Here is a 20,131-nt window from a genome sequence, read left to right on the forward strand (position 1 = left end):
TACAGTGTCTGTCAGTCCAAGGCCAACTGCGCTGAGAATGGGAGGAACAGCCGTTCATAGTTGGAAAGAAGCACAAACCTTTTTTTGGGGGGGGGTAGAAATCTTTCAAGCGAACTGACTAAGGGACATTACAATAAACCAGTGAAACTGTGGATAAGGTAAATGAAGCCATTCTCAGACTGAATTTCCCTGGACGGATTCATTTCTGCTTTGCAGGGTGTCCGCAAAGTTCAGGTTTCAGTGGGTTTTCATTTTTTTTTTCTTCCAGTTGTCACAGTAAATCTATGAAGCAGAGTTGAATCTAAGTGTGAAAACTCAAGTGAAAGAAATATGACATTTCCCCCCAGAGTTATTTAACTCTCTCAGGCTCTCCTTTGGAAAGAGTGCTGGAAAGATGCTGTCGGTTGGGGCTTGGCTGCGTCCTTCTCCTTCCGGCTCTTGGCCAGACTCAGCTGAAGGACGGGGAGCAATCTAGGTGTTTTCAGGTGGAGGGGCTTTAACGCAGGGGACCGGTTACACGGGAGGTGGAAGAGCTGCGGAGTCAGGTAAGCAACCTGGAAATACCACCTGTGCGGCTGCAGAGACAGCGGCGGGGGGGGGGGGGTTGTTCCAGGGCCAGGCACTGAGGGCTGTCCAGCAGGAGCGCGAGCCCAGAGGGGAGGGAGCCGCCTGCAGAGACAACACCGGGAGTGGACCGGGGGAGGAGCACTGCTTCTCTCGTCTTCCCGCGCTCCGGTGCCTCCTATTGGCTAACCCCCGAGCAGCAGGGCCAGGGCAGTCTGGCAAATGTAGTTACTGTGATACAGGGGGGAAGTAGATCTGAGAGCAGCAGGGCAGCTAACAGGCGCACCACGGCTACCCCGGAGTTGGGGTTGGGGGCTACTTAAAAGCAAGGTGCTGGGGGAGTCCATCTTGCCCCCACCCACGCGTGCATATGCTGAGATTCTCACCCACTCTCCAGTGCTTAGTGTTTACATTTATGCTTTAGAAACATACAAGCCACAGTCTGCCAGTTGTTTCCGTCATTTTGGAGACAAGGTTTAAAGTTTCATGACATCACTGTAAAGTGTAAGAGCAGAGAATTTTTTGTTGAGGTATAACTGACATACAGCACTGTATCAGTTTCAAGGTGTACAGCATCGTGATTTGATATTTGTGTATGTTGCAAAATGATCACCACAATGTCTAACTTCTGTGGCCATACAGAGTTACAGATTTTTTTTCCTGTAATGAGAATTCTTTTAAAAATTTGCAACAAAGTATGCAAATATGCAATAAAGTATAGTTAACTAAAGGGCTAAAGAATCGAGCAGTTTAGCTGTGCCGGCTCGCGTGGACTCCTGGTTAGCCCCGTGGGGTGCGGGAATCTCTGCCAGGGGAGCCAAAGCTTCATTTTCTGGACTCACCGCCAGCCTTAAGTTCTGTAGGGTCTCACCTCTCTGGAACTTTCCGGAAAGCAGAGCCAAAGCCCGCTCTCCAGAACCCACCAGTGTCTGTACACACAAGTGCTTCTCAGTTTGTCGACCTCTGACGAAGCGGTGTTTCTCTGCAGGTTGGGAGGGAAGCCCCGGCCTCAGTTCCCACAGGTCGTCCGTCAGCGTACTTTCCTCTCATGTCCTCAGAGGAATCGAGTCTGTGCGCCAGAGTCCCAGAGAGCCCTTTTTTCTGTCCCTCACCCTGTCCATCCTCCCTGAGGTGGTGAGCAGAGAGGCCTGGCCATCTAGATGGGAAATGGGAAAGAAATGGAGGAGAAGCGTAGATGGTAGTGACAGAGAGAAATATTAACATCTCAGAAACATTAGCCTTGCAGCACTGTGGTGTTCACCGTAGACGTCTCTGCTGGCCCTGTGTGGGAAGTCACTGCCGTCCAGGGCGAATCAGTAGCGCCTCCTCAGGCCGGGACCCGCGAGGGCGTTTAGTCTGCTTGTAAGGTTCGGGGCTCGCCTGCGTCTCTGTCTGGGTGGTTCGTAGCGCTCACTGATGTTCCATTCCCAGCCCCACCGTCTCCCTAGCTCCACAGATGTCAGCTGCAAAGCCAGCCTTTCTCCTAGTTTTGGTTTAAATGTTTTTTTCACCGTCCATTTAACTCTTCTTTGTATCAGTCGTCAAGGGAGCGTGTGAAGACGTGTGGGGCACACCCGACCAGCGTGGTGCGCCTCCAGAGCCAGCCGACAGGTCTGTGTCACAGGTCTGCCTCTACGTGTGGTTAAGACGTGGCATCCCAGGTGGTGAGGGTTCTGTCTCCTCTGGTCTCCCCCAAATGCAGAAGTCTGGTTTCCTGACAGCCACCGCGGGGGTCTTCCATCATCGCTGGTTGAATTCCATTTGGCAAATGTGAGTTAGGCTTCTACTGCAAGAGGCACTTACAGCCCGGCTGAGAAAGTGAGAATTACACAAAATTAATCAGCACAGTACAAGCCTGTTGCAGTTATTATTATACGCAGAACGATGATAGCAATGCGTATGTGGTAATAATGCGTGTATTATGTGCAGAATAATAGTTAACAGCGCACGTAATGATGACGATGATGCGGGTGTTACACACAGTGTAGTAATAGGTCCCACAGGTGATGGGGGCACGCGGCGGGGGGGGGGCCGAGTCGGGGAGGGGGCTCTGGATAAGCGGCCTCACTGCGATCATTTACTCCGTCGTACTACGTGCCAGAGGCTGTTCGAGGCCCTGGGTTGTGTCAGCAGGTGGAGGTGAGTTCTCTAGTCTAATGGACCTCACAGGTAAGTGGGGAGGAGGGAAGACATAAAATAGGTAAACACATAAATAAGCGAGATAACCTCCGGCAGGGACAGATGCTGCGACAGGCCAGGGACCAGCGTCCCAGGCAGTGGAATGGCATATGCTAAGACGTGGGGCGGGGCGGTGTGACGAGCTTGGTGTAAGAGTGGGGCTGGTCAGAGGCCAGTGTGGCTGCAACATAGTGGGGGCGGGGCAGTAAGAGATCAGGCAGAGAAGTGGGCCCCATCATGGAGGAACCCATCAGCTGTGGCAAAGAGCTGAGATTTTGTTCCGAGGGCAATTGGCAGCCACTGAGTGCTTTAAGCAGAGGACAGTGTATTGGACAGGGTCCTCCAGAGGAATAGAACCAACCGGATATAGTCGAGAGATACACAGACATAGAGATTTGTTCCAGGAAGTGGTGTACACATTACAGAAGCTGACAAGTCCCACGGTCTACCTGCCATCTGCAAGCCGGAATCCCAGGAAAGCTGGTGGTGTAATTCAGTTCAAGTTCAAAGTCCTGAGAATTTGCAGGCTGATGGTGTAAGCCCCACTCTGAGCCCCAAAGCCCAAGAGGCCAGTGTCCAAGGGCAGGAGAAGATGGGTGTCCTAGGTCAGACTGAATTCCTCCTTCCTCCGTCTTCTCGTTCTACTCGGGCCCACAGCAGGTGGGATGGTGCCCTCCTGCGTGGGTGAGGACCGCCGCTGTTACTGGCTCACCAATTCAAATGCTGATCTCTTCTGGAAACACCTTCACGACACACCATAAATCATGCTTTCCTGGGTCCCTGGGCCTCCCTTAGCCCAGGCACCAAATCAGCCATTATGGGTGGCCATGTTCTGGAGGGTGCTCCCTGGCCGCGTGGGGGACCTGTCCCTGTGGAGGACTGACAGCAGGAAGACCAACGATAAGTCTGGTGATGGCCCCAGGGAGGTGACGGCGGCTGGCCTGGGGGTGGTGGCAGTGGAGGGGGTGGTGGCAGTGGAGACGGAGAAAGGGGCCAATTCGGGAAAGATTTTGGTGCAAATGGATGATTTTCTCAGGACTTGAATGTTGAACAAGGAGGGAAGGGGGTGAGGAGAGACTCCCGGCTTTTTGGCTCCAGGAACTGAGTGGATGGGGGGTCATTGCCGAGATGGAGCAGCCTGGGGAAGGAAGTGGTTGGAGAGGGAAAGTCAAAAACTCTGTTTTGGACAGGCTGAAGTTGAGCTTCCTCTGGCACATCCAAGTGGAGATGATGGGTGGGCCGCTGGGCGTGAGGGCAGAAGCAAAGATTTCATTTGGGAGCATGGTTCATACATGGCTGTTCAACTGTGATGTGGAGCAGGGAGGCTGGAGCTCGGTGGGGGAGCACGTGCCTGGCATGTGCGAGGTCCTGGGTTCCGTCCTCAGTGCTCTATTTAAAGAAAACAAACGGAAGCGGAAGGTGTTTCAGGAGGAGGTGGCCCCTCATGTCACGTGCTGCTGAGAGGTTGGGTCCCCAGGCCAGAGAAGTGCCCGCTGGCCTGGTCGTCTCGGCAGGAGTGGTAGGAGGGACACCCGGATGAAGGAGCTGGGAGGTCGTGCAGACAGTGAGGTCGTGCAGACAGTGAGGTCGTGCAGACATCCCCGTAAGCAGTCTGCTGAGCAGTGAAGCAGATAAACGGGCCGCAGCTGGAGGGGAGGTGGCCTTGAAGGGGCAGGTAAGATGTGGGCGATGCACTGAATCAACAGAAAGTTCGCAGCTAATCTTGTCCCCACAGCTGCCATGGTCATCGTAATTAACCTGAAATACGATGTCTCCCAGAGGGCGTATGTTTTTACCCGTCGTTTTTGCTTTTCTGACAACCCCTTTATATTGACTTGGTTCATCAGCCTGAAAGCTGTAACAGCTGTTTCCATCTCTCTGATCAACAAGCCCCCGTCCCCCTTTCGCCTCTAAGCAAGGACCCCACTCAGGCGCTCGTTGTCCCTCTGTCCTCCAGTGACCCCCAAGGCCTGTGGGAGCACGCCTGGAGCAAGTGCCATGTTCAGTTAACGTGTCTGATGAATCCTTGTATGGAAAGTGGTTTCCTCCTTCCCCTGATGACTTCCTTCCCAAAGCGAAATAAAGATGAGCCAGGCTGCGCGGGCAGTGACCACTTCCAAAATGAACAGAAGCACAAAAATCAGCCCGAACAATAGTGCAGTTAAGCAGCTGCGTAGTCATTCCTCCAAACCAGGTTGGCTGCTGGGGAGCCTGAGGGTCCTGATCTGCCCTGGTGGGTGTCACAGTGAGGGTGGTCGGGCAGAAGGGCCTCAGGCCAGGAGGGGGTCCGTGGTTAGGCGTACGCTGGCTTTGCAGTGTGCCGTTCCTGGGCGGCTTCCAGCGTCACATGTGGACTTGGACTTAAGCAACCACTCGGCTTCCCTGAGCATGTGGCCCGTGTAAACGGTGGCCGCAGCACGCAGCGTTGTTTGGGAGAGTGCCTGGCACGTGGTCGGTGCTTAACAAGTGGCAGCAAGTGTTCTTTATCACCTCGTCTTACCAGTGCCGTCAGCCCAGCCACTCAGCACCTTGCCGGTGGAGTCGCTGGTCACTGGATACGTTCTGCCTCTCCTGCGCACCTTGAGTTTATGCTAAAGAGGCGTCCCGGGCTGCTGCGTGCGTCCCGGGCTGCTGTGTCACAGAATTCTTCATTACCTGATGCTGCACTGCGAGGTCCTGGGTGACAGGACACTGCACAAGGTCGATGGGGAGGGGTTTTCTTGTATTCAGAGTAAAAGGTGGTAGACTTAGTTGAAGCCAGGTACTATTCTAACTCATGTAATACTCAGAACACCCCTACGAAGCAGGTGTTCATTCATAATTAACTAATCAACATTAGTTATCTAGTTAATTGTTAGTTAATTAGCCTTCTACAAATTCATCATAATGCTGATGAATAATTAACCCCGAAGAAGCAAATGAAGCACAGAGAGGTCAAGTCACTAGCTCGAGGGTGCAGAGCTGGGAGGCAGCAGGGCTGGCACCTGAACCCAGGCAGTCTGAATCTTGATCACTGCCCTCCACCTTTAACTGACCTGAATTCCTGGAAACACATCTCCACCATCACTGTCCCTGCAAGCACCTGCTGGAGAATATTGAGGAAGTTCCAGGAGCTGGGAGAGGCCAGTGTGGCTGAAGCAGACTGAGCGAGGAGGCCAGGTGGTCAGAGCTGAGCTCCGAGGAGTCCCGGGGGCAGATCACAGAGGACAGCTTTAAGGATTTGGCTTCTGTACTGAGTGACCTGTTCAGGGGCGGGGACTACAGCTGGAGACCAGGTGCCTGTCTACATTCTAGGGTGGGAAGGCAGACAGTGGGCAAGTGAAATGTGTAATATATTAGATGGTGGTAAGTGTTCTGAGCCAAAATAAAGCAAGGCGGTGAATAAGGATGCTGAGGAGGGGAGAGGTTACAGTTTTACTTATGGCTTCACTGAGAAGGTGGTATTTGAGCAAAGTCTGGAATTTGAGAGAACAAGCTCTTCCAGTATTGGGGGGAAGGGTGTGACTGGCAGAGGGAATAGCATGTGCAAAGGCCCTGAGGTGCCTGGCCTTTGGAAAGATAAAGCCCAGGGTGGAGAGCAGAGTGGGACAGGCAGACAGTGGTAGAGGGATGTCGGGAGGAAGGAGGAGGCAGGACTTGCAGCCTCATCACTGCAGCTTTACTCGGGTGGTGAGGGTCACTAAGGGGTTCCGAACAGAGAAAGAACGTGACCCACCTTCTGGGTGCAGAGATCCCTCAGGCTGCTGGCTGCCAGGGGTTGGGGTTCATGGGTTCATGTGGGTATCTGGCCGGTTCTGACCAGTAGAAGCTGTCCAGCGTGTTCTGGAAAGATGTTCCTTCCTGACGTGATGGAGGAGAAAGGCGCCCCCCTCACAGTCTTTGGTTCCTAAGGGACGTCATATGAAGCAGTGAGCAGCGTCTGGAGCAGGGAACACCCTGGAGGCTTCCCAGGCGCTCCGGGCTGGCCTCACACCCGCAGCTCCACAGTGGACGACCTGGCCCAGTGCGTCCTCTGGGTGAGGATTGGAGGAATCCTGGCACCATGCTGTTCCGGGGCCTGGAAGACCCTTCCACCCGCAGCTCCCTGGTCTCTGCTTCAGTGCTGTCTCCTTGGTGGGGCTCCAGCTCCTTCACTGGATCCAGCCGGCCTCTGCTGCACCCACAGCTCCATCCCCCAGCCCCCTGCTGTATTTTACTCCATGGCATTCAGGACCACCCCACACACTACGCATGACTTAACGCGCGCGGCTGCGGTCTGGCTCTCCCCCTAGGACGTAAACTCCGAGCGTTGGGCTTGTTTGTTTTTGTTTCCTCACTAACGCCTTCATAACCCAGGGTGGTGAGGGGCACGAGACAGGCGCTTGGTAATTATTGCCGAGTGAGTGAGTGAGTGAGTGTTCATGGCAGCGGCAGGCGGACACCTCATTGTCGGGTCAGGGGGTGGGAGGGGAGTGGCGGCCAGTCCTGTAAGCTGGAGGTGGCTGCGTGCCGGCTTGAGTGGCCCAGTGGAGCTCCCTGCTGCCACCTGCTGTGGTCTGGCCTGCCGGCTCGCTCACGCCCTTTCTCACCTGCTCCCACAGTTAGGACTTCCGTTCAGGGAGGCCGAGTCCTGCTGCTCTGTGTGTCCAGGTTCTTGGCACGTGGTAGGCGCCCAGTAAATACTGGTTGGATGAATAAACATAAAGAAGGAGAAAATGGGCGAGGAAATGGAACAGATCCCTCTCTGGAACTAAAAGCCTTGCACAGGTGGTCCACCTGCCCTCCAACAATCCATGAACGTTGGTGGGGAACAAGCAACATGACTTAACTCTGGTGCTCGTAAGATGAGGCCTGATACCGACAGAAGTAATGCCCTCTGAGTCGGTGAGCAGTGTTTGTGTGAGAGTTTCCAGAGCCACTCAGCGCTTGGAGAGCTGCTGACACCTTCCGAGGCGCTGGTGGCTGGCTGTCTTCGTGGCGCGTCCCGGCCTTGTGCCTTGTGCCACTGGCCTGGGAGTCACGGTGGGTTGGTGGTGGGCAGGGGGGCTGGTCTGTCCTAAGAGATTGTTAGGAATTGCCAGACCTGTGGCGAGGGGGTAGCTCAGTGGCGGAGCACATGCTTAGCGTGCACGAGGTCCTGGGTTTCATCCCCCAGTGCCTCCATTAAAAAAATTTGCTGCACCCAGATTGGGAATCACAGCTCTGCAGGGCCAGGAGAAGCATGGTCAGGACTGGCCCTTGGAGGTGCGGGGGCTGCAGCAACAGAGAACCCCTCTCCCGCCTGGGATGGCGAGACCCGCTCAGGCCAGGAAGGCTGGACGCTGGCGAGGGTGCAGGCGGGTGTGTGGGGGCTGTTTCTGTCGTCTGTCTAGCCCACAGACAGACACGAATGACCCATTCCTGCCCCAACTTGGGCAAGTTACAGTGACTGACAGACACGCCCATTTCCACATGTCGTGGGATTTTGTTCGTGCTTTGAGGGAGAGGGGTCTGTCTTCCCAGGATTCCGGGTTCTGGTGAGTGTTTCCATAGCAACAGGGAAACCAGCATGTGTCTGCTTTTGGGGCAGGGTACCTGCAGCTTCCCAGAGAACTCAGACAGTAGAGGGGACTGTGTGGTGGTTCAGCTCACGACCGGAGGCGAGGCCAGTACGTGATGTCAATGCACACATGACGTGTGCAGCGTGGGACGGCAGGAAAACTTCACTTTTTCAATGCAGACAAGTCGCAGAAATCTGTGACCTGATATCCGAGAGCTTCCTCGTCCGCAGTTGAAATTGTTCAGCTCCAAATCTCTCCCAGAAGGAAGGAACTTCTGGTGCCAGAGGGTGGAGTGGACTTGAGAAAAATGGTGAAAAGAATAGAATTTACCTCCCTACCCTCCTCCCTTATCTCCCCGTGCCCCCTTCCCCAATCTGGAGATGAAAATAATAAAGTTTTAAAGTAGTAAATAATAACAGTAAGTCAACAACACATTGAGGCCAAGGAGGAAGGTGTGCTAGGGCCCCTCCCTGGCATGGCAAGGTGCCTCCTATCTTTACGGGTCCCGTGAAGGAGGGGCTGGGTCCACAGTGGGGACTGCGGTAAACTGGAGGCGTGTGCTTGTGACTCCGCCTCTGCCAGCCCCTCCAGTGGGACACGCCTTCTCTTTTTTTGAAGAAATCTGGACTTTGATGTGAAAGATCACGATTATAAAATGTTGATCACTAAGTCACATTGGGCATGTATCTTGTTACAGAAAAGAAAGAGGAAGGGAGGGAGGGAGAAAGATAAATCCAAATGTCGTGTTCCTGGTTCTCCATGAAGCGCTCCAGGTGGTGGAAGTCCGCCCCACGCGCACCTTTTTCTGTGTGGTGTCCTTTCTCGTGTTTCCTCGCCTCGGGGGCTCACAGGGTCACGACAGGGCTGTGGTGGTCCCGGCTGTCCTCTGATGCTCATTGGTGGGTTCTCCTGGAGAGTGACTTTGGGTAGGTGAGAAGTCATCAGAGATGAGGAGAAGATGCTGGAGTTAGAGGAAGGGTCCAGCCCTGGGCCTCCCTGCTTTGGTGGGACCTTTTGGGAGGGACCAGTTGAGGAGTCATTTGGACCCGCAGGGCTGAGCACTGTTCTTCACGTGAGTCAGCAGACAGGACCGAAGCCCGAGATTCAAAGGCTCCACTGGGGACTTAGATTTGAATCCCAGATGGCCGCTTACCATGTGGGACAAACAAGGAAAACTGCGTCAGTTTTCCCATCTGTAGAATGGGGCTGGCTACAGCATCTCCCTCCTATGATGATTGCAAGGATGACATTACTTACGTGGTGGTGAAAAGCTCGGAACGATACCCCTGTGCAGGGAAAGATCTGTGAATCTTGGCTGGTACTTGCAGAAGACCTGGGGGAGAACAGAAAGAGGAGAGCAGTTTTCAAAACAGGAAGAAGAGGAATTCATCTCTGCAGGAGACCCAGTTGTGCTCACGTGCTCCTGGCATGTAAAATATAAAAAGTGAAAACTGAGGGAGAAAGGCTTGTGGGTGGGAGGGTTTCTCCGGCTCTCCCTGCAGCCCCTGGGAGGAGCCGGGAAGGTGGGTGGTGAGTCAGAGCGGGGAGCTGGCCGCGGGGACCCGGGATACCGCTCCTTGCGGGGCACCAGGCTGACCCACCTGTCCCCCGCACAGCACATGCGAGAGGCTGCGGAACGGCGGCAGCAGCTGGAATTGGAGCATGAACAAGCCTTGGCTGTCCTCAGCGCCAAGCAGCAGGAGATCGACCTTCTGCAGAAGGTGAGCTGGTGGGCCTGGGCCTGGGCTGGGGCTGGAGGGAGGCCGGCAGCGGGCAGGGGACCAGAGGTGGGAGCCGGCTAGTTGCTCCCCCGAGCCCTCTTTTGCAGGCTTGAGAGTGTCCCCCTCCCGTTCCTGGCGTGGGAGGATTCTGAGTCACGGGTGCCGCCCCGTGTCTCTAGTTGACCCTAAGTTGACACGTGTTCAGGTTCCAAACTGCAAAATCAAACGAAAAGCTCTAACAGTTGGTGCTGGCGAGACTGCAGGGAAAACGACAGGCCTGGGGTTGCTGACAGGGATGTGACTCACTTCAGCTTTGGGGGCCAGCAACCCGACAGCATCAGAATTAAAATCCAGGTGTATGCGGACCCTGTGACCTTCCATTCTGTGAATACGCCCTGTGAGAAACACAGGGGCCGGTTCAAAAGGCTGGTGTTTGTTTTGTTTTGTTTGTGCTGCTGTGTGGGGCTCGGCAGTGGGGCTCAGTCGGATGCCCATCGAGGGTGTGGCTGTGTCAGCTGTGGTGCATCATGCCCCAGGCCAGCACAACCAGCACGACAGTATTAGAACGGATAGTTCGGGTTTCCATCTGCTACCTCGGGGAGATTTGCATGGTGTGCTATTAAATGAGCAAATCGAGTTTTAGGGCAATAAGTATAGCCTGAGCTCTTGAACAGAGGATGAGAGAGAGAGAGAGAGAAAAGGCGAGAAAAGAGGGGAGGGCGAAGAAAGAGCAGAAACCGGAGGGGAGGAGGGGCGGAGGGGACCAGGCAGCTCAGAAGGCGCGTCCCCAAGGCACCTGTGATAAGAAAGTTAACCCGGCCCCGTTCGTAGCCTTCAGCCTTGGTCCTCCTGCTTCTCTCCAAATAGGTATGAAGCTTTTGTCTTTATGGCCAGGGGCTCGAGGTCTTTGTGTGTAGCGCCCATCCTATACATTTCCTTCCCGAAGCCCGGTGCCCCCCACTCACAGGAGGGCAGCCAACCCTCCTCCAGCCAGAGCGCAGCCTGACCGTTGGTGCAGGTGCTGGTCCCAGCCCCCGCACCTGCTCAGGCTGGGAGGGGCTGCAGTCACTTTCTCCTCCACGGGGGGCGGGGGGAGGGGCCCTCCAGGTCTGTGATCTCAAATAAAGGACAGGACATTGCCCCGCCTGGCTGGTGATAGGGATCCATCAGAGGGGCTTTTCTCCTCCCGAGTTTATTGGCAGAGTGGGCAGCATCAGGCCAGTAACTCCTGAGGCTGTTTCTCTGATCATTTACGGCGACCTCATATTAGGGCTAGGTTTCACTGGGCCGGCGCAGTGCAACTGCCACAGCCCTCGTCACCCGTCATGAGAAGTTGGCTGGCACGCTGAGAGGCAGTATTTCATTAGCTGCTATCCAGAAAGGATATTGCCAGGATGCAGACAGCGGCATTACTCTTATCTGCTCCCGCCATGCAGGGCAAGGGGGGCCTTCCGGCGCCCGGGAGACGCCTGCCTGGTACCTGCACCCCCGGAAGCCCTGTCCCCAGGCTGGGAGCATCCAGGCCAGATAAAAAGCCAGCAGAAGTACAAACATCGTCCAGCAAGGGTGACCGGTCGTTTTTCTCAGCAGAGCATCCTCCGAGGCAGGGTTTTACTTCCTAAGTCCTGACGCTGAGGAAAGTGCTCCAGAGCCGAGTCCGTTCTTCAGCTCCTGCAGTGCCTCCTGGGCCTCATCCGGCGTCCTCTGCTCCTTTCCCCCTGGATTCAGCCTTGTCCCTGTTTGTTTTTTGTATATATATTACCATTATTGAAGTCTGGTCAGTTTCCAGTGTGTCCATTTCTGGGGCACGGCACAGTGCTTCAGTCATACGTGAACATGCATGTATTCCTTTTCATATTCTTTTCCACCACAAGTTACTGCAAGATACTGAGTACAGTTGCCTGTGCTCTGCAGCATGAACTTGTTGTTTGTCTGTTTTATAGACAGTAGTCAGTACCTGCAAATCTCAACTCCCAGTTTATCCCTTCCCGCCCTTTCCCTCCCCGGTAACCGTCAGCTTGTTCCTGTGTCTGAGAGTCTGTTCGGACACGTTGATGCTTCATCGGTGGGGAGCAGAGGGAGGAAGCTGACGAAGTGCACGTGTGCCCATTGCATGGCTTCTCAGAGGTCTGGTTCCTTTACAAAGTGTTAGGAAGTTTGAGCCTTGAGTGGAGCGGGGTTGCTGAGTTCTTTCCAGGGTTCATGTCTCCGTCTGATTCCTAGCAGGGACAGCCTCCGGGCTGCACTTGCTGTTGGGATCGCTCGCTCACTCATGCACACTCACACAGTCGTGCACTCACGCGCTCACACTGACTCACTCACACACACGCACATGCACTCAGCAAGTGTTGGCTGGCTACCACCCCTGTGTCGGCCACTCAGCCGTTGTTCAGGAGACTGGGAACGTGTGCTGGGCAGGAGGAGACCACGGCCCTCCAGAGTGAGACTGAGTGAATAAGGGCGTGAAGGCGTCTAAGTGAGCAGCAGACACCGGTGTGCAAGTGCTCGTGTCCTGCGATGGGAGGACAAAGTCAGGCCCTGGTCCCCCTACCACGATAAAAGTCACCAGAGCTCTCTGAGCTCCAGTTTGATTCTCATGAGACAGCAGGGTGCGATCTCTCTAAGGAGCAGCCTGTTCCCTCGGACTACAACTTGCTTTACCTCTTAGCCTGCTCCAGTGGGACCCTGCCTCCGTCTCACCAGGGCCGTAGTTCTTGTTAAGTCACCTGTGTGTGGACTTTGTTCTCAGTGGTCAGTGCCCTGCCCTCATCCTCTCGGACCCAGCAGCACAGTTTGAGGTGGTCAGTCTCCCCATCCTCCAGGCTTCCAGGACCCCACCCTCTTTCAGTTTTCCTCCTTCCACCACTCTACCCCCTTAACATCCTAGGTGTTCCCCAAGCCTCGTCCACAAACCACACCTCTTCTTGATCTGCACCTGTCCCCTCTGTGGTCTCTGGTCCCATGGGTTTAGGTGCCACCTGGGCGCCAGCTCCCAGACTTAGATCTCCAAGTCAGAGTCTGCCTCTGAACCCCACTTCTTCTATCCAGCCTTCCCTGAGACATCCCACTGGGATGATCTCAAGCGTGACGTCCCAAGTTGAATTCTGGTCCAGCCTCCGCAGGCCCACTCATCACGTGTCGTGCCTGGCTCTCTGTTTGTGCAGCCTCTCTTTTTCCCTGGAGGTGACCGCCTCTTTCTGTGTGTTTGGTCTGTTCTCTGTGCACCCATCACCTCCTTCTTCCCAGACTTTCTGCCAAAGCTGTAAAACCCCTCCCAGGATGCCCATACCCTCCCAGGGAGGCGTTAATTTCATTGCCCTGGAGCCTCGTGCCTGGAGTTCGGGCTGGATGCTCCTGAGGGCGAAGTGGAGCTGGGCCTGGAGATTCCGTTCACCGCCCTGGGAATTCCTGACTTCCTTTTACACCAGGAGCCTCTGTTTCCTGGACCCCCTAATACTCCTTTTCGTGATGTACAGCTTGTGTGTAGGGAAGCCAGGGGTATATTTTCCCCTGAGATGTAGGTGGATTTTTGCCACATTTTCCAATACTTGGAGGCCTGGGGTTGGAGAGCATACTCCTGGGCCCCTGAGGGCTGGGCTCCAGAACCCTGATGTCTCCCTGGGTAAATGGTGACCGGGGTCCAGAGGCTCTGGTTGCTTCCCCTTCCCAGCATCCTGTGCAGAGGGCGTCCTTGACTTACTATGAGTAGCAGCTATAATAACCCAGATGTATGAGCAGAAGGGTTTTCCCATATTTAAAATTCACCTGCAGACCTGACCGACGTCACTGGTGTTTAAAATTCCTCTCCCATGTGGGGAACGACTGCTCCCAGTTTTAAGGGCATTCCTGACACATGCGATGCTGAGAGAATTTGGACTCACCCTGCAGTTCATAAAAATGCTTTGCCTCCGTTTGAAGTGCTCCCCTCGGGGGTGTTGGGTTTAGCTGTCGTGCGTGGATGGCAGGGAGATCACGGGCTGGCCCTCTGGTTCATTCAGTGTCTTGGTTGCCCCTGTGACGCACTCCTGGAGTCCTGGCCCACGTTCACGGCTCCCTCAGCTCTGCGGACCTCAGGGACCCTGGTGTGAGAATCTGCACACAGTGCTCAGTCCAGCTCCGCGAATCTCACTCACTTTTCTGCAAAGCTAATATTAACAACACCCACGAATGACTGTTGCTCTACTCCATTTGAACCAGCGCCCATTGTCCCAACCCCGTCACCAAGGTGCTTGGGTGGCTCATTTTGAAGTGCCCCGTCTGCCTGAGCTGAATGTCCAGAGCACTGGCAACAGGGAATCAACTGCCCCCTCTGCACGGCGCTGACCCGCGCAAACAGTGTGTTTGCTGCCATGTCGGCCCCCTGGACCTCCAGCCCCTGGGGGACAGTCTCCTCCTTCTGACGGCAGGAGTCGCGGTCCCTCTCAAGTTTCACTGTAGGAAACCGTGTCTAAGTGAAGGTCTCAGCTTCCCCACGCATTGGCAGCGGCTCCCGAAATGAGCCTCGCAAGAGCTGTTGCTTAGATTCTGTGAGAATTCGGGGCTGCCAATTTGAACTGTTAATTTTAACCAGCTATCCTGAGTGCCCAGATGGCCCAGCTTGCAAGTAGCCAGCGAAAACGAGCTCCTGATTTTTCACGCGGAGCCAGATCCCAGCTTGTCACGGCCAGCCTGGCCGTGTTATCACAGCCCACAGTGGAGTTCTTGGTTCTTCACGCTGCCAGTGGAGAACTATCTTTGACTTGAGCGGCTCAGTCGCAGGGTTATTTATATAATCCCTGTGTGTTCTCTGGCTCTTTGCCGCCCCTCTCCCCCCCTATTTTGTGATTTATTGTCGCTCCTGTGGGTTTTGCTTTGAAAGGAATGATTTCGAGCATTTGAAGACTGAGCTGAATTCAAGAATGGGCTAATTAATTTGCTGGGTTCTATTCATGTCCCAGCTCTTAAAAGCCTCATTGGAAATACGTGCGAATGAAATGCATATGAATGAACTCTATGGCAAACTCAGGCTGCTTTTCACTTTGCGTCTGTGCCGAGGAAGCCAAGCTCTTCCTTTCTTCCGTCCAACACATGGACGTTTGCATGTGAGATGTGGAAGCTGCTAAGACAGCTCTCACTGGCTTACTTAGGATGTTGATTACGCTCCCGATTGTTCTCCAGGCACCTGGAGAAAACGTTCCTCTGGAAATGAGAGTTTTCCATGCAAATCTCAGTTTAATGCATGGACTCTGTATAGGAGGTCGGTGTTTTGAGAGGCAGCTGCCCTGCAGCATCAGGAGAGCATCCTTGTTAACACTGAGTGTTTTTTCGCTTCCCGCTTCCCGGGGCGTGTTTGTGAGACCAGGGAGCCCAGGCGCACAGGACGCATCGGCACGGCGACGCGCTGCGGGCCTTCTCCTCCGTCTTCTGACGCCCTCCACTCTCAGTGAACTTTGGTGTCTCCAGCTTTACAATGGGGGGTGTTGCGTCTTCAGCAGTTGATGGTTGTGCTCATTAGGACTCTTGGTTTTAAGTGACCAAAAAACACAAAAAGAGAATTTTAGTTGCACATTCAGCTGAAAATCTGGCTTCAAATGTGGCTGGATCCAGGGCCCAGACCAGGTGGTCTAATTAGTTTGGTCAGATGGGGTTGAATCCAGCACCTCCTAAATCCCATCCGACCTCCATTGCTCTCCTGCCTCTGCTCTCCTCCGCCTTGGCTTCACTTCCGGTTTCCATGTAGAGGCCCTGGCTGCCCTAGGCTTGCCCCTCATAGTGGCAAGATGTCTGCAGCTGCTCCAGACTCTCCTCCGCTCAGACTTAAGTCTCAAAGACAAGGGGCCCCCTTCCTCCCAGCATTCCCAGACAAAGTCTTTTTGTTCTGACTGGACTGTGCACTCACCTGTTAACCAATCACTGAGAGCCTAGAACCATTCTCATGCACTTAGTAGGTCCCCAGCAGTCAGGGTCTCTTCCTGGGACACAATTCCAGATATTTACTGTCATCAGAATGATAGAACTTCAGGGTCTGTGAAGACAAGAAGTATTTATGCTGCATCTCAATTTTGTGTGACCTCACCATTTGGCCCAGGCAGCAGCTATCCTGCGAAATTTCTTTCATGAAACTCATAGTTTCTTATTCTGTGGAGCAGATGGCTTTGTGTCAGGTAACTTGAAGAATGCATCCCCCCCACCTCCACTACATCTGAGCCTCTGAGAGCCTGGCAGACACTCAGGACCCCTGGGACAGCCTCTCCTCAGGGCCTGGGGTATCTCAGCAGACCTTTAATTATCCAGGGGTCAAGTTTGAGTGACTTTTTTCCCAAGCAGTCAAGGACATTTGAGAAGATGATGGCAACCTGAGGCTTCGGGAAGAATTATCTGGCTGTTCTGAGTTCAGCCACCTTGTGTGTGTGACCCCTTCTCAAGAACAGAGTCAGGGCCTCCCACCCTCCTGCACCAGCCGATCGTTCTTTGCCAGATCGGAGGAAAAACTTTTCCAGTTTTTACAAAGAGTGTCAAACCCAACCCAAATCCATTCTGTCTTGCCCCAAGGGAGAAAAAAATGAGACCTGATTTAGAACCTTTCAGTTTAGAGGCTTACTAGAGTACTGCGAACCAGCGACCCACACTCCCTGATAATTTAGGTACTAATCTCTGATTTCCTTCTCTTTTCCCTGCCTTTAAATGTTCACTCTTGTCTTTTTATCGTTAAAAAAAGGCTCAGGTTGAAGCTAAGAAAGAGCATGAAGGCGCAGTGCAGCTGCTAGAGGTAAGCGAACCTTCCTTTTTGGGGATGGGAGAGGCGGGGGCTCACGTCGATGCCTCGTAGAAGAAACCGCTCACCTTTACCGATTGCGCACCGGGTACCGGTTACCAGTGCTGTCCTCCCATTGTCCCGTGTCAGCACAAGCAGCCTCGTGTGTGTAGGTGCCATGATGATTCCCATGTCACGTGCCTGAAAGCCGGGCACAGAGAGGTTAAGCAGTTTTCCCGTGGCCACACAGCCAGCTCAGAGCTGCGAGTCTCAGATGGGGTCTGCTCTCCTCGGCTGGCTCCTCTTGGATGGAAGGCAAGGAGGGTGAGCCCTCTCACTCACAGGGATGACTTCCTCCAGGAGGGAGGGAGGATGGACCCTTCCTGGGGGCGTGCTGCCACCAGGTGGGCAGGGGAGGGCGAATCTGAGGGGAGTACTTGTCCTGACGAAGCACCTGGTATCCGGGGAGGCATTTGCAGGATCAGAGGGAGGGTGACCGAGGGAATCACAGCAGTGAACGCCATGCGAGGCGCTGCCACGGGCGTTGTCCCCACGAGCACGGCATGAATTACCCTCCCCGGCCACCCAGAGGCCTTTCTCACTGGCCCTGATGGCAGGGGTTTGGCAGGGAAGTGGTGTCAAGTCCCAGCGGTGTGGGTGGCGTGGCAGGATGGCCCCTCTTCTGTCCCAGCTGGTGGCCGGGTGCCAGCCTCCTCGGGAGCAAGGGGAACTCACGGAATCACCTGGGGGTACCTTGGCCGTTCAATTCCTTATGCATAGTAAGTGTGCATTAAGAGTGTACCCACTGAAGACCAAGGTCACCCGGTTGCTGATCCCTTGCTACAGACACAGCAGCGGGGGAGGCCGCACAGCGTGGGGCGGCCCTGTGGGGCTGCTTCCCCTAGTCCCACTCCATCAAGAAAGGTCAGAGGGGCCTTTCCCCTGGTCCTGCTGTCTCCAGATACGGGAAGCACTTGTCCTATTTAAGATGACCTTGTCCCTCGTCCCCAGGGGAACACGACCACTTAAAACAAAATATATGCATCTCGTATATTGCCTTTTAAAATCTGTTCCTCCCACAGGAAAAGGTTTCATCATTATCATCATCTGTATTAAAATTGATTTTTTTGAAAGCTTCCATTAGCTAATGAATACCTGGAGGGCTGAGAGTGAGAAATAGCAGGTGGGAAAATATGTAACCTGGGGAAGTGGAAGCAGAGCTCCCGGGGCCCATCCATCTCCCTGAAGAATCACGGCCTCCCTGGCCTGACTCGCCCACCGCACTTTGATTTGCATAGTCTCCTGGCTGGAAGCGCAGTTTCTTTTTACTCCTTGCCCGAATCCCATTGGTTTGCTCGGCTGTGTTGTTTTAATCCGCTTTCTGAGCTGCCGCTCCGTGACGGTCCCGCTGAAGTGGTGTCACCCGGTGCTGGGTGGCAGGGCATGCATGCCCTGACACGTGGGGACAGGCATAACGTGCTTTGGGTTGAAGAGCGGAGAAGGTGGTGCATATGTGCTGAGACTGTCTTCTTTTGTCCCCAACACCTTCCTGTCCCTGTGTCTTGCTTTGCTCGCACCCAGAACACGCTGGACAGCATGCAGGTACTTCCGGGACGGACGTCTTCCCCTCCCCGTGTGCTTGGTGGTGCTTTCCCCGTGCTTGGACCAGCGGCGCGCCCCTGGGCCTGCTCGGACCAGCTCTTCTGAAAATGGGCAGCTCAGCAAGGTTCTGAGCAAATGGCAGCTTCCCGATGCCGTTGTGGGGACCGGGGGCCGGGGGAGCCAAGCTGCTTGTGGGAGCTCCGCCCCAGGGAGATGCTTTAATCTGGGCCTTGGGGCCCGACGGTCTGTCCTTTGAAGGGATGAGCAGGCCCAGTGCAGAGCAGTCGGCTTCCGTTTTCTGCCAAGGCTGTAACTTTCAGGCTGGAAGAGTGTCTGTGACTTCCGATGACCACGGGGAGGAGAGATCGTTAGCATGGTTCTGCCTACCCTGGGGCCAGCCACGTGCATGCAGCCCAGATTCCAGGGGCTCGGTCATCGGAATTCAAACCTTGCACCTGAATGTCCCGCCTTCCCGCCCCGTGTGGCAGTGGGCCCCTCCAGCGGGCCAGCGGGCCCTTCCTGCCTCCTCCAGCAGGCAGCGCCTGGGCGGGGGGGGGAACTGGGCTGTCCCTCCAAACAGGGTTTTGAACCTCTTCCAAAACTCTGAGTTTGGCTGTGAGTTTGCAGAAAGCCCGACGGCTTTCCTCATTGCTAGATGGGTGGTTCTCAAAGCGGGGTTCCCGGACCTGCAGTGTTGGCATCACTGGGGAGCTTATGCACCTCCTTAGGATGAGCCCTGGGCCTGCGGAATCGGGAGCCTGGGGCTGGGGACAGAGGCCTGTGCTTTAACCAGCCCTCTGGGCAGTCTGACGCAGCAGCTGTTTGAAAGGCATCGTTTAGGGAGTCTGCTAGGCTGGTTAAGGAAAGAAGCGTCTGAAGGAGTGAGGCCCGGGGAGTGCTGGCCGACCGTGGTCCAGCCCTTTCGTACCCGGGACCTCCCGCCCGCTCGCCTTCACAGAAGTGTTAACTGAGAGCCGGCAGAGGGAGGCCCCGCCTGCTGGCCGCCCACGCTGTCTGTAGCGGGCAGTGGCGTTTCCATTAGGAAGTTCATTTTCTGGGAGGCTGTGGTGCACCCCACACGGCGGGCTGGTGACCCCCTTAGGTCAGATAGTCTGCGAGGCAGCACAGCCCACTTCCTGGCGCAGCCAGAGATAACAGAAAGTGACAGATAAGGTCGACCTCAGGAAACGTGTTCAGTAAAATCCCCTCAAAACACCCACATGCGTGAATCTCGTTCTGCGGACATTTCTCAGTCCCGTTTCCTGATGAGTGAGTGGCTGGGGTGTTTGGGGCTGAGGGGAGGGGAGGTGTCAGGACTCCCGAGGACTGATCTGGGCTCACCTGGGGACTTCACCAAGACAGGAGTTAGGAGGCAGCTGAAAATGGAACTTTCCAGAATCAGGACGGAGAGCTCTGTTTGCAAACCTGAGAGCCTCAGAGCGCATGCTGTCCCAGAGTCTAGCAGGTTCCTAGCTCTTGGCACTTTATGAAGGAATCGGTTCAGCATGTACAGAGTTACACAGCACCAGCTACAGTGTGGACAACGGCGTTCACTGAAGACTCCCTGCCGGCACTGTGCAGAGGGCGCCCCTCCAGGACATCCGGGAAATGAGGAACATGTGGTCTCACTCGGTCTGGGTGACACCCGGGGAAACTGAGGCGGAGTCAGGCGCAGAATCTGGACCCAAACCCTCTACCACCACATTGCAGCTTCCGTTGGCCTGGGAGTCCTGACCTCCCTGCGACGGCGGGGGCTCCGCTTTCCTGCCAGCAGAGCAGTACCGAAGGCTGGATGGGGCACTGACTCCCGCAGC

General features: G+C 54.9%; 1 protein-coding gene across 18 annotated transcripts in view; it reads left to right on the top strand.

The window, feature by feature from the left end:
* Positions 1-20,131, top strand: part of RIMBP2 (RIMS binding protein 2) — a 230,315-nt gene that overhangs the window by 165,649 nt on the left and 44,535 nt on the right. For 13 of the 18 annotated variants that reach the window (XR_012503707.1, XM_074356576.1, XM_074356581.1 and 10 more), the window contains 3 exons: positions 9,878-9,982; positions 16,680-16,730; positions 18,297-18,317. Coding sequence is in view for 17 of the 18 variants with exons in the window: in XM_074356572.1 (XP_074212673.1) it covers positions 9,878-9,982; positions 16,680-16,730; positions 18,297-18,317 (177 nt within the window). In the remaining variant the exon portion in view is untranslated. The remainder of the gene's footprint in view (positions 1-9,877; positions 9,983-16,679; positions 16,731-18,296; positions 18,318-20,131) is intronic. The other 5 variants (XM_074356590.1, XM_074356573.1, XM_074356584.1 and 2 more) reach the window with 1 other exon arrangement.

The sequence above is a fragment of the Camelus bactrianus genome, chromosome 32, assembly GCF_048773025.1.
Source record: "Camelus bactrianus isolate YW-2024 breed Bactrian camel chromosome 32, ASM4877302v1, whole genome shotgun sequence".
In the NCBI taxonomy this organism is placed as follows: Eukaryota; Metazoa; Chordata; class Mammalia; order Artiodactyla; family Camelidae; genus Camelus; species Camelus bactrianus.